The sequence below is a fragment of the Vanessa tameamea genome, chromosome 11 (assembly GCF_037043105.1).
Source record: "Vanessa tameamea isolate UH-Manoa-2023 chromosome 11, ilVanTame1 primary haplotype, whole genome shotgun sequence".
Taxonomy (NCBI): domain Eukaryota; kingdom Metazoa; phylum Arthropoda; class Insecta; order Lepidoptera; family Nymphalidae; genus Vanessa; species Vanessa tameamea.
The window spans coordinates 6,001,001-6,015,504 of NC_087319.1; the positions used below are offsets into that span (position 1 = coordinate 6,001,001).

Here is a 14,504-nt window from a genome sequence, read left to right on the forward strand (position 1 = left end):
AAAATATTAAATCAAATAACAAAACTTATGTTTAAAACGTACAAAAGCAATGTTCTTCAGTTATTATAAGTAGTTATTATTTTATATATTTGGCCACTACTATGGTTACTCAATTTTTGATAATGTTTATATTTAGTCTATTCCAATGGTAGTAGGACAAAAGATAAACAAACCTTAGATTTACGTATTTCTTGCGATTTACTAATAACTCAGCTATATTGTGTTCTACTAAGAGTTTATGATTAATAAATTCCGATTACTGTTTCGTCGACGTTCAAAACGCCATTTTTCACGAATCCATACTGAATATTATAGATTAATCAAGCTCTCGACCAATGATTGATGTTGTCTGTTTGGATTTTTTCCTATTATGGTTAGAATAGAGTATAAGTACAACTGAGCTGTCCCTTTATTTAGTAAATAAAAATCCAAGAACTAATCAAACCGATTAAAATAGAGAAATAGAATAAAAACGCCAATATTTCCTTAAATTATTTATTTATTTCTGAATTGCATAAAATTTGTGGACTTTCTGTTACAATAGTACTCTCGACTGATATCTTTATTTGTATAAAACGCTAAAATATGTACGCTATTGTACCAGAGGACCAGTCAACATTCGCTCCGACAAACAGAAAATGCACACGCAATAATTTATACTCTAAACTTATTTCCTCTTTAGATATTAACCTATTTAAAAATACCACCTACATTTAGGTACTTAGTTCTCCTAAGATTTGCACATACACACGCTCACACGAGCTTCGATACAACAACATTGGGTCATCCACATCAGAAAACAATTTAACAAAATGTATCTCGCAAAATTAATTGTAACAACCGTATGTCGAACACTAGTGATGTAACAAAAATAAAAAAATACATTTAATGTGCGTAAGGTCTAGCCGATATTCCGATTCGATATTCAAAATTGTTCTCTGTCCATCGAACCGAATCACATTGGCACGCAGGCTTTAGCTACGTAATGACATAAATCTGATTTACCTATTTCGTTATTTAGATTTAACTACAACACCATGAATTATTTTTACAATAAGCAGAGATACATTTGATATACAAATGTGTACAGTTCCCCGCGAAGTCATCACTAGAATGATTGGTCCAGATCGGTAATCGAAAACTTTGAATTTCATTCCATTGAACGCATGCGTTTCATATAATCTAATTAAAAATAAACACAATTCATATCAAAATAACATTCTCCCGAAGCAACGTCGTGATATTTCCATGCTTTAACATCCACCAATTTTGATACTTTGTACTAATATACAATAATTTCCGTCGCAATAAAATCGAATACTCTAGAAAAGTTAAGAATTTTAGAATTAATCTTATACAAAAATCAAACTTATATATCTATTGCTTAACTTTTACTGAGGTAAAACACCTCTCAAATATATAACTTCCTTAAATCTGAATTGGGGAGTGACCCAATTTAATCGCAGCTGCTCGGAACGTTCCGCAAAGCGTCGGAATCGGCCGTCAATTCTAGCTCCGACGAAATAGAGTTACTCCCTAACAGTCAGCATATAATAATATTATATGATATTTTTTTGTTAATTTTTAAGTATTTACATTTGACTGTTATTTAAATTTTAATATTATGTTAGAAAAAAATAAGTAATAAAAACCAAGTTATTCATCGCGTTACAAATCCAAGTCAAAAGGTAAATCTAAAAAAATGTGATGTCATATCTGTTTTCTATGATATAAACATTCAAAAAAATAAAATCTAGGGAGTTCCGTGCTTTAAACCTTTGAAATCTTTAAAACAAATTGCATTTTTATACAATTGACGTTTTCTTTACATAAAAATAGTTTAAAATTATTACTACAGAAATTTTAAACAGGTACGGAACCTATACAAAAATATCTGACAATCAAACTCGTGTTTAACAATTTTTATTCTTATATATTGAAACATACAATGTGCTAAATCTTTTTAGACTAGCAGATAATATCAGATTTTGAGGCATGTCTTATTCTAACCAGCTATTTAAATATGCTTTATACCTGCTATTAAAAAAATATTATATAAATAAAAAGTAAATAGTTAACATGGATAATGCTTATATAACATCTAATAAAATTTAAACATCACACAAGTTTGTCAATGTGAATACATTTTTCTTGTAATTAGTAATTTAAAAAATCTAATGACAGCTAATTAAAACAATTGAATGGTATTTGAATTGTTGTAGAAGTTGTTTCTTTGACAGTACTATATGTATTGAGTTCAAACGAGCGAGGGAAGCGATTTCGTCTGTTATTCCATTTAAAAATATATATATTTATTGGCTGGCAGATGTGAAATGTACCTCAAAATCTGACATTGTCTGATTTACAATATATATTTTATCTTCATCACATACTCCATAACTTAAAACAACGAGACAACATTTCAAAAATACCGTGTTATTTATTATATAACGAGTTAAATTAGAACTATTTTCGGGTAAAATATAAAAACGAAGTATATACGATGATCAAATATTTCGTAACTTATAAACTTAATACAGTTTCGAAATGTTGTCTTAATCTGTCCATAAAACAAACGTATAGACGATTTTTGTGTAGATAATACATGAACCATAATTACCCCTAAAGGCCTTTATATTTGAACATTAAATACGTAATAATCGAACAGAGAACGTTTGCACGAACACACTGGTATTAATAAAACATTATTAAATATAAAATATTTGCAAGGATATATATTAAGAAAACTATATTATGGGGTTTAATAACAGCCATATTTCAATTTTACTTAAACTTATTCTAACGTAAATATATTTTGTCTTATGTATTTCAATTTGACATATATAAGGCAAATTATATTTTTGTTAAATTGCGTTTAACAAACGTTATGTATAAGGCCGAAAATGTTGTATAACATTCGAATTTTATCAAAAAATATTCATTGGCAGTAATAAGGTATTTAAAATCTTGAAAGAAGTCTTGTTCTAAAATAATATCTACCAAAATTAAATGAAATTCATCCTGAGCGAATTTCACTTAATCACAATTATGGGATGTTAATCTAAGAAATGTGCTATTTAATAAATACTTTGTGATTTAACAATTAAATTTATATTATATTTTCTACTATAAACCAAGGAGCGGATTTTAATTTTTTAAATTAAATACATAATTTTTATAACAAATGTTTTTCAAATGTTTATTCTTCTAACAAAAATAGAACTGTGAACTATCAATTAAACTACACAATCACAATGGACTAAAGGTCTCTCTTACACTTACCGCTAAAGATAACTGAAATTTTTCATCTTATCTTTTTTATTGAACACATGTATAATTTTGTTTTTCTTTACATAAGTATCTCTTATAAAAATGTATAATGTACATATCTCAAATCAATTTGATATTGAAAATTTTTTACAAAGAAATAGCTCAATGCCACTAATAATAATTCGAACATCTACATATTTTACTTTTTAAGATCAGCAATGCCATTCTATAAAAACACTTCATAACACACTCTCGAAATGTTGAAAACCGACTAATGATACAGTATTTTCATTCATGTATACTTTAATTGTTGTTATTTTTATGGTCAATGTCGCTTTCACTGTCTGACATTCCACGATCAAGGTTTCGAGTTTATTCTTACAAAATGGCACCACAGATTATTTCTAATTTATATTAAAACATGTGATCGCTGATAAGTGTTAAAAGACCCTCAAATAACTATTAGCTCACCTAGTGTTAGCTTCCATTTATGATTACTCGTGCAAATCGCTCCCTGTTCGTCGTTCTCGTAATATTAACGTACAATATCGTGTTATGTTATTTCTTTACCGGCGGACGTCGGGTGCGACCCGTCTTTCCCGTCGACGTTGAGGGCGTTGGCACAACGGGAGATGGTTTGTTTTCTGTAACAATATGCACAATTAAGAAATGAAATTCTTACAATATTTCTAACTAGAACCTGGTTACATAGGTTTTATCGATGTATCTTTGTTTTTCACTCATACTTATTAACATATTCAATTTACAAGTTATCATGTAAATTTCGTAAACTTGAACATTAGGATTATGATGTACCTTTTGCAGCACGTCGACCCTTTCTCGGCGTAGAGATTGGAGTTTCAACTTTCGTTGATTTTACGGGCGTTCGTTTTGTCGGCGTTTTCGCTTTTGCTTTTTCCGTCAACGCCGTTGCCGTCTGAAAATGTCTTTAACTAAATACTTTGTGATATGAATTATATATATAATTATTATTATAACTTTTTTATAAGCTATAGTATGTATTTTATAATAATTTGTTGGTTTTAACTTCCATATTTAATTTTTTTTTTTTTATATTTACTATAGGCAACCCTGTGTATTTATTTAAGATAGAAACACATAACTTTTTTTTTTTAATTATCCTGAATTTATTATTCATAAAAATATGCATGCATTTTCCAAATTGTTTCAAATTGATAAGTGTTTCTATCACCAAAATAAATTTTCCTTCCTTAAATCGAAGGCATGCAATATTACATGCTAATAAAATAAAATGTACAAAAAAAATATAAATTGCAAATCACCCGAAATTATAAATAAATTATATTTAAAAAAAATTGATTCATTTTTGACAACACAAAAAGCAAGCGATGACTGATGAGGGTGGATGATATTTTAATAATTATTCCTTTATCATAGTTTTTTATTTACATCAGCAAATTTGACTTACACTTCCTTTTAATAACTTATTTTAAAAAAATCTACGATAAAATAGCAATTTCTTTACATTCATGCGTATTTGTTCCGTATTGACTTGTTTTAATTTAATGAATGATCATGAATTGCAATGTTTCGTGAAATAAAAAAGAAATTGTACCTTGACCCAATCATAACTGGCAATCACTGTAACCTTAACTTTCATCATACTATAGTATAACATGCATTTTTATCATTAAAATTACAGCCATCCATTTGAATCACTCAACTCGCATTCACTAACTAATGACTCAATCATAACAATTCATACCCAAGCAGCCTCAGTTTGGTTTCTTTGGGACTTCTGAGGATATATATTTACTTTTTTTAATCATATTTTTAAAAATTTATTGGCATTGGATTAATAATTCCCAAATTTCAAAAGGACAGACAAATATTGATACTAATTTCTTATCAAACTCTTCAGTCACATCTTTTTTTATCGAATAAACAATTTATTACAATTTCGAAATGATTAAAAAATAAAACTCATATCGAGTTAATTTCTGATACAAATAAAAAAATTAATGCTGAGTTTGTCTGTCCGTTTGTGTGTCTCATTTTCAGGCATGTGTAATAACAAAAGTAATTTCGAATCACTATACCAATAATTTGTCCGTCCTTCCGAAGGCCCAAAGCAAACCTCGGCGTTGGGCGGCTCACGTGTTTAGTAGATGACAGCGGATACGTACATTTCTATATATCCGTCGTACTATGCCTACCTTGCTAGAGGTCGCCACAGTGGGCGTACTACCTGACGATTTTCGTTTTTGAGTTTTTGGTGTTGATTTGGATTTACGGACGCTTTTCGGACTGCGTTTTGGCGTCGTTCGCGCTTTTTTGCTAGGCGTCGCCTCATCATTCTGTTAAAAATATACATTTACAATTACCAATAAAAAAAACTTTAATTTTGAAAATAGTATGTAGCTTCATTACAAAACAAAAACTACAATTAATTTATAAGTTTATGGAAAATGCACTTACAACGTGTGTTAAAGGACTCACCGCAGTCTCGGTAGCGTCGTCCTGTGTACGCGGAGAACTCTTGGAGCTATTGCGTTTGCGCGATTTCTTCTCTAACTGCGACTCGTCAGTATACAGCGAGAGGTCCACTGAAATTGACGGTGAATTTAGTTAAATCTTATAGATAAGATTATCTCATCTTAATTCATTTGAGGTAAATTATACAACAAATACAGGAATACAGACTGGAGTATATGCGAATATAATGGAATAGAGAAGAATGTTGATATCAAAATCAAAATATACTTTATTCAAGTAAGCTTTTACAAGCACTTTTGAATCTATACTCGACAAATAAAAATCGTCATATGTAACTCTTGTAAGTTGAAATAAATATTGAGGTTGAATGTATTGTGGAAAATGAAGATTGATTTATTAACAAGATAATTCTATACTAAATAATCCTGGCTTTACACGTTAGGTTACCGTGGCCGATACCACGAAACGGTTATCGAATCACGTACTTGAGGGAAATTCTGTAGAAAACATTGCTACGCCGCAAATTCACTATTCTAAAAGGAAAACTGAACGTTCGGCTAAAATGTCTCCGTTCAAGCCATACGGTGAAAGTCGATTCGTCGACACGTCGAGATAGTCAGGCGGTTTTGGCTCTAGCTCGACTTTCGGCTCCGGAGAGCTCGATACCGTTTACGTGCGTGCGTGCGTGCTCGTACGGGCAATCGAATCGGTAGCCTAACGCGTGCGGCCAAGGCTCAGGCAGTGTACACACGTCCGTCGGGGTGCTCCTCGGTGAGCTGCAGGCAGTTGGCCCCGCTCTGCTCGGCGCGCAGCGCGCGCTGCAGGATGGAGGCGGCGCGCGCGCGCTCGCCGGCGCGCAGCCGCTGGGCGCCGCCGCCCTCGCGCTGCATCGACAGCGTCGTCAGCACGCACTCCATGTCTGCACCACGCACCAACATATTGCACTCTTAATTAAATACTCATGATATACAAAATCATTCACTTTTGGTTATTGGTTTGGGTTTGGGTATTGGTTAGTGTAAAAACACAATTAAAACTAAACCGAAAATAAAGTATTTTCGTTCCACAATTTAACAAAAAATTACTGTGCTGTACTGAACTGTGCTATTATTTTAACAATAAACATTATTTGAGTGCTGCAGATGTTTTACTAAAAGTGCGACATTACAATATTTCACACAAGCCCTGCTTTCGTAGAAATAATCTCATTGATTGGTATGATAAAAACAAACACAAAGACAAAAAATCCAGCAAGAAATTATTTGTAGTATGTAACTTAAGTAAAACAATTATTTAAAATATCAACTCGATTTTGAATTTCGAAAACAAACCTGTGACGTCATAGAAATCGGGCTTGTACGTTTCTCCCGTTGCATCTGACTTGTCCTGAGAGAGCCAGCGTATTTTGATTTTTCGTGTCGTCCGGTAAACGTTTTGCACGGTTTGGCAAACATAGAAACCACCCTCCGCATTACGAACGGCTAAATATTCGTTCCTAAAAACACAAAACATTTCTATCACTTACGTACCCAACGTAAGCTATTATATCAAATAATTACCGTATAAAGCAACTTGATAAAATAACTTCACTTAACTTGGCGATTATGAATAAGGTTTTTCATGAAAATTTACGCCATAAATCCAATACGTATTTTTATATTTCACGATTAATTATAATTTATATCCATCGATTGAGTTTGCGATTAGAAACTAATTCAAGTTCATACTAGATGATAAAATAAGAATTATACCTTCATATTTATATCATAAGTAAATAAAGCACACGAAATAAATTAATGTATATTGCTTCTTCAAATTTGATAGGTGATGACTTAATTGATTTCATAAACTTGACAAGAATATTATAAATTTATCACTTACTTATAAAACACGATAAGTTTGTCATCGTTCGGCTTGGTCGGTGTAGATCGTCCCGCCGAAGCCGATAACTTGGTAGCCATAGCTATTTCTGGTGTTGGAGATTGGTATAATTGTACCTGAAAAATCATTGAAGTTATAATCGAACTTCTGTTATTGTCACTACGTCGTAAAGTGCAAATTAGATGTCAACTACTACGACGCAATAGCAGCCTATCTTTCGTATATGTTGCGCGGTCTTGTTATCGTAAAAATTTACTAGAGATTATGTTCTTGCGAAAATTGTTCACTACAAATGTGCAAAAATTACCATTCGTAAAATAACATTTAGCTGAACAATCTAAATTATAATAACAAGCAACGCTGGTACAATGCGACCAATGGTCGAATAAACTGAGGCAAGTTTCACCGCAGATAGTACGAGTCGATGGAAAACATTAAAGTTAAAACGTTGGAGACAAAAAGGCGAATTTGGGACCCCAATTTTACTAATTTATAACAGTAGCAATACATTCCCGATACTATTCCGATCGAACTTTATTTTTGTAATAGGGCTAATAGACCGCCTGACGGTAAGTGTCATCATCGCCCATAGACATTGACGCAGTAAGAAATAATAACCATTCCTTCACCAACCTTGGGCGCTAAGATGTTATGTCCCTGGTGCGTGTAGTTACACTGGCTCACTCACCCTTCAAACCGGTACACAACAATATTAAGTATTGCTGTTTAGCGGTAGAATATCTGATGAGTTTGTAGTACAGACAGACTTGCACAAATCCCTGCTACCAAGTAACTTCAACTATTTCTTACAAAAATAAACCTCAGTTGATTTGTAATTCAACTAATTATTATACTAAAACTATTATAACGGTTACGGTTACTGTATCGTTGTATTGGTAGAATAGGAAAACGGCTAAGCGTGAATAACGTTTCGATTTAAAAGCGATTACGAAACATTTATTAAGTAGAATTTTGAATTTTTCGGTCTAGGGCAACGTGCTTGACCAAGCGGATTCCCACCTGCGATGAACATTAAAGAAGCTAACATAACACTACATATGTTAAGAAAATATGAAACATGGCTCAAATCAAAAAATGATCCTAAAGATATCTTATATAGTAAAAAACCATAAATAATACTTAATAATATAATTAATTTAATTATTGGAAATGACTAACAACTGAGTTTTTTTGCGGTAATTGTTAATTTGATCTTGTAAATCGATGATACAAAAGTGAAAAAAAAGTTTTTGATTTAAAATTTATAATTCATTTTTGTGTAAAAGGATCCCATAATTCAATAAATCATTATTATTTTAGTATAAAAAAATATATTAATTACTTATACAACAATAAAACATACAATAATTGCAGGATTGTTCTAGTGCATTATTTTGTTTTAATGAATACTAATGTTACTTATTTATGTTTTAAGTACCAGTTCAAAATGTGATCAGGCATTCAGATTTTCGATTGAAATCTTTTTCTTTATAACTCGCGTGTATTTTTCGCAGCTAACTGATTAAAATATTGAACGACATTAAACTACGGCTAGATTTGATGTTGATTCATCATTATGGCATTTAAACATTCAACATCACGGCTGATTTAGAAGGCGCCGTAACATTGAATAAATATAATTATATATTTGGCGGTTGTAAAAAAATATATATATGTATGCAATGATGTTCTAGTAAACAGATATGTTATAAACGCGCAAAAGGTGAAGACTAGAAAACGTCCTAATTGGGACGTATTGTCTTTAGTCTGTGTCACGCACGACAACGAGTAATACGTTTCGCGCTCCTCGTAATAACTATCCAAATGCCATCGTGTGTATTTAGAAAGTGTACCAATGACGATACCAAAGTTAATAAAACACAAGGGATCTCATACCACATGAAAGTAAGCAATATACTTTGATTTATTAATATATTTCATTTATTTTTCTAATATTCTGATATTTGGAGGTTAGAAAAAAGAAAGAGATGGCAAATACATTTTTTGTCGTAAGAACGACAAGGATGCCTGCGTTCCGGACATAGAATAATAGTACAGATGCGAATATTAGGCAGTAAAGTCATCTTTACTCCAGAGTTCTCTTTTTCTTTTAATAACCTTTTTATAATTTTGTTTGATACACTTAATTATAAATTAAACTTGTCCAATATAAGAAAATAAAATATAAATAGTTTATCATTAACATAATATGTTAAAATAAAGCTACCACTGAAATCAGGCTTCAAGAGTGGATCGCTATTGTTCGCAAACAAAGAAATAAATCATTTATATTACCTTACTGTGTGACAACAGCGAGTTTGACTATTTACCGTCTTCTCTTCGTAGGTTTCCAACTTCTGAGATTCGGCTTCAAGAATGGATCGCAATTGTTCGTAAACAAAGAAGTGAATGCAGTTGGACGCCTTCAAAAATAGTAGAATTTGTAGCAATCATTTCAAAGCTACCGATAAATATTCTTCAAACAAAGGTCGTACACTTCTCAAAAAGAACGCTGTTCCCGTTATAGAGGTAATAAAAAGAGTAAAAAACTAAATGAAACATATATATATATATTTCTAGCCTACCTCAATAGTGACGAGATATACTTATATTGTTTTATTTCCCAGGAACACATCAATATAAATATTGAAAACTCCCCGACAGGTCTCGACAATGTCAGCATACTGGATATGGTAGATATTTTTGAAACACCCAAAAAAGCAGCACTTAAAAAACGCGTACATGAATTAACATGCAAGAAAAAACTGTTGCAGAAAAAAAAACAAAGTACTAGTTCAACAAAATAAAAGACTGAAGAAACGTGTTGCCAACATAGCCGTGATATTTAAAGATTTAAAGAAAAAAGATTACATTTCGAAAGAACAGCTTACTCAACTAAATTTATTCCGCTCATAAAAATAATCCCGAAATTAAAATGCTCTCCAAAAAAAAAGTCCAAGAGACAGAAAAGAAATAAATTGAATCTTTTCGAAGGTGTATAATTGTTTTTATAATATGTGTATTTCTTTCTTTTTCATACGTCTTAAATTTTTCACCTTCCTTTTATACTATTTACTTGTTATATAGGCATAAATCCCGGCTACAAATTCTGTACACGTGGTTTGTACCTTCTGCCTAATGAATTTGTTAGTCTATGATGGCAACGTGCGGTGATTGGTGGCCCGAATAATATTTGTTTACATTCACACGCAATTAAAATATCTTGTTGTCTCTTTTATTCTTATTGTTTTTATCAAGCTTTCCTTTTTACTTGTAGCGAAATGTAAAATAAACGGCCCCCGGCGCGGAACACTTTTATTCTAATGTTTTAACCAGTAGCTAGCTCTAGTTGAACTATTGAACGTTATGTTCAGCCAATCGGTTAATCGACATTTAGACGTGTGGTTGAATGGTGTTGTTTAATGAAAGGGCTAGCCGTGCAATTAAACAGATATTTCAGATAGCCAGTTTGCTGTGTAATATTTACAAATACACACACGAGAAATCAAAATACGTCGAGTGTGTATTAAAAAATTAAATATCAGTATGTTAAAATTTTATTTTAGTAAATCAACTAATGCATTATTTAATTATTAATGTAGATTTAATTTAAAGTGCAGAATTTTTAACGTCTTGTAAATTTCCCACCGAATGTCGTATACTGTTACGAGTATGCAGCTAGTCTGTTTTCGCGGCAAAACGTGCGGAGAATATATTGTCTCTATAGCATCTATATATTATACTAATCGCTTTCCCCACTTTAGTTCACGACAATGTTAAAAAAAACGAGAAGTTGCGATATGAGTAAATTAAACTTGAACTGTGCTATCCAGTGTAACATAAATTATTCAAATAGGATTCAAATACATACGGGAAAGGATCGAGAGATAAAATTTACATAAAAATAGTTTTTAGCCATTACACTATTAATTTTTTTTAATTGGTAATGTGCATGGATTCTTGCCCGTTGAGAATTTCAAACAGTATATAAATAATAGTATACAAATATAATATATAATAGTATTTTTGATTCAATAGTTGAAAGGTATGTTTGTTTAACTTTGAAGTGAAAGGACGCACTGGACTAGTCCCGGCTACCTGACATAGTTCGGGCGTATTGATGTTTCATTTCCCGCCATTAGTTTAAATGATATTAAAAAAAATAGTGACCAAACTGGTCATGGTTCATATCGATATGTTACATATTATCTTAAATATTAGAATTAGAAAAAAATATGTAAGATTTAACATTCAACATTGGTTAAATTGATTTTTTTTTTTTCTGGCTAAAAATTTATTAAAATCATTTTAGTTAAAAAATATATTGAACAGAGTTTAGACTAAAGAAGTTATGTCCAAACTAGCTCTCCCTATTTTGTAAAAAAAAATAATTATGTAGACACTTTTATTACAAATAGTACAAAATAAAAAAAATGTAAGTATGATTTTTGTTTTTTTTAATTAAGTAAAATAAAAAAAAAAGTAATAGCACATTAATTTCCCAGTGGCAGTTTCAAACTTATTTTTGTCAAGTATCATCGGTTAAGATCCATATGAAGCATTGAACTGAGCTATCTCAGCCTTTATTTACTTAAGGCACTAATAATATAAATATCAACAAAACTAGTATGAGATCAGTATCAGTATATATATACTCTAAATGTCTCCATGTATGTATGTAAGTAGATAGTGCTTACTTTATATAAAAAATAGATTGTTAAAACCTTACCTTCGTCCGATTCCTTTTAGTTCTTGTATCTGGTGTGTTGTCACCCTCAGTTGCCTTTTTAGGTGGTGTCGGGCCATCCACTTTTTCGGACACCTGTCTCCGCTTTCTCATTGGGGGGGTCACTGTAGCCAACTTTAGTGTGGATTTTGGTGCAACCTTAACCTCAGTTTTAGGTAGTATTTTAACCTCAGACTTCTTTTCCTCAATTTTTTCATCTTTCTGCTGTTTTTCAGGCTGTTCCTGCTTAGGTGGCTCTGGTTTTTCGTCTATTTTCTCTTCTTGTATTTTTGCAGGTTTTTCTATGACTTCGTCTTTCTTCTCTTCCTTAGCAGTTTCTGGTTTTACACATTCCATTGATTCTTTCTGTGGAGGAGATGGTTTCTCTTGACTCTGATTCTCATTAGCTGATTCAGGAACAGGCTTACTATCACTCTGCGTGGGTGCTACGTCTGCAGCAGGTGCTGGCTTAAGCTCTGTTGGTTTTGAAGGTGATTTCTCTGGGGGTTCATTAGCTGTAGCTACTTTAGGTTGTGCTGGACCATCTGCCTGATTGACAGGATTGGATGTCTCAGGTTTTTGAGGTGTGCTAGGAGCACTAGCTGCTTTTTCAGGTGGTTTAGGTGTACTTGGTGATGTTTTAGCAATATCTTGCTTGTCTTGTTTTGGTTCAGGATTTTGTGGTTTCAGTGTAGATGGTGCATTTGACGCCGATTTTGGGGACTCTATCGTCCCATTGGCATGACCGGTTGAATCTGGTTCTTTTTTCTCGGGTGTTCTAGTTAAAGCTAGGGGTTGCGATGCATTTGCTTTGTCTTGCACTAAACTGAGGGGAGCACTAGTGCTTGCACTTTTACTTGGGCTGGCAGCTATGTTTGCCGGTGTAATAGAGTTTTGTGTGACGTGAGACAGGTTTCCGTGGTGGCTCATGTTTTGTGCCATTTGGGCCATGTTGGCGGACACAGGAGCCATGGACGGCACCGCGTGTGTTGGCAACTGAGGCGTAGGGGCGTGGTGGATCAGGTTCTGACCAACCAGGTTGTTGGAGCCGTGATGAAGAGAGTTTTGAGCACCCTGCGGCAGTCCTACGGCGTGGTTTGCGCTCGCTACGTTGCCTTTCGCGGGACTCGCCTGGCCGCCTGGTTGAGGTACCCCCGGTTGGGGCAGCACTGGTTTTAAAGCAGAGTTCATATCAACTTAAGACTCACTTTCTTCACCGTGTTTAAGCTGAAACATAAAGAATGTATTTACACTGTTGTTGTTGCGAGTCAGAACACCGAGATGTCTTTGACCCAAAACAATAATTCATACATAATACAACTTGTGTCTATGTATAGGTGTACGCGCGTAAGAACGCCGCCGAAGCACATAACTCTGCCCGCTTTTTAATATTTCTACCATTAACTTGTGTTAAAAAGCTGGAAATAATGTTTAAAAGTTACCACTAGTAAAACTGGCGATAAAGGATCATGAAATTGGTGTGTAGCGAGCGCGGCAGAGATAGCCGCAAAAAATATGCGTTGCTATAGCTAAGAAACTTCCGCAAGATCAAGACTCCGCCGACGACACTGATTGGAATAGTACAGTCATCAAACGTTGTGTACAGACACTTGACCTCACTCACGACAAAGTAATTCCATGGTTAACGCTTTTATCACGAATTAGCACACACCAAATTCACTTAAATCATCGAAATCTTTCAACAAGTATTATGCACAGTAGTTTAGAGATGGCGTCGGGCTAACGCGCATGCGCCACCCTCTTTTTTCATTCCGCCAATGGAATCATAGAATAGTAGATGTATACGGAGTTGGAACGAAGCCGTCCGAGGATGTTTTGTCTCAACTTATCAACCATAGTTCTAATTTATCTATCTCATATACTAATGGTCGCGTTTATATTTAAATGAAATGTTTGTGATCTTTTGTGATTATTGTTTTATATAAAATGTCGATACTCAATAAATTTTATATTTGTAATAAACAAAATTATCTATTAACAGTTGGTAAATTTGATATGATGATGAATATATAGTACATAGTAGTAGTAATAATTAATTAATTAATTATATTATAATAATGTAATAATAATCTCAGCAAATAAAATTTTAAATTAGAGGCGAATGATATCATCCTTATTAAAACTTAAA

General features: G+C 32.8%; 1 protein-coding gene across 6 annotated transcripts; it reads right to left on the reverse strand.

Annotated features, from left to right (window-relative positions):
- Positions 1-481: 481 nt before the first annotated feature.
- Positions 482-14,168, reverse strand: LOC113400804 (proteoglycan 4-like). Of its 6 annotated transcripts, none has more exons than XM_026640471.2 (9): positions 13,798-14,168; positions 12,359-13,582; positions 7,630-7,745; positions 7,080-7,243; positions 6,500-6,667; positions 5,752-5,858; positions 5,439-5,609; positions 4,087-4,207; positions 482-3,914 (listed from the first exon to the last, which is right to left on the reverse strand). In XM_026640471.2, exons 2-9 carry the CDS (start codon positions 13,544-13,546, stop codon positions 3,829-3,831), a joined length of 2,121 nt encoding a protein of 706 aa, XP_026496256.2. In that variant the 5' UTR covers positions 13,547-13,582; positions 13,798-14,168; the 3' UTR covers positions 482-3,828. The 6 variants fall into 6 exon arrangements, with proteins under 6 accessions (XP_026496256.2, XP_026496259.2, XP_026496258.2 ...); XM_026640474.2 differs by having other exon boundaries at positions 12,359-13,524; positions 13,798-14,167; XM_026640473.2 differs by having other exon boundaries at positions 5,469-5,609; positions 13,798-14,165.
- Between the last annotated feature and the right edge of the window lie 336 nt (positions 14,169-14,504).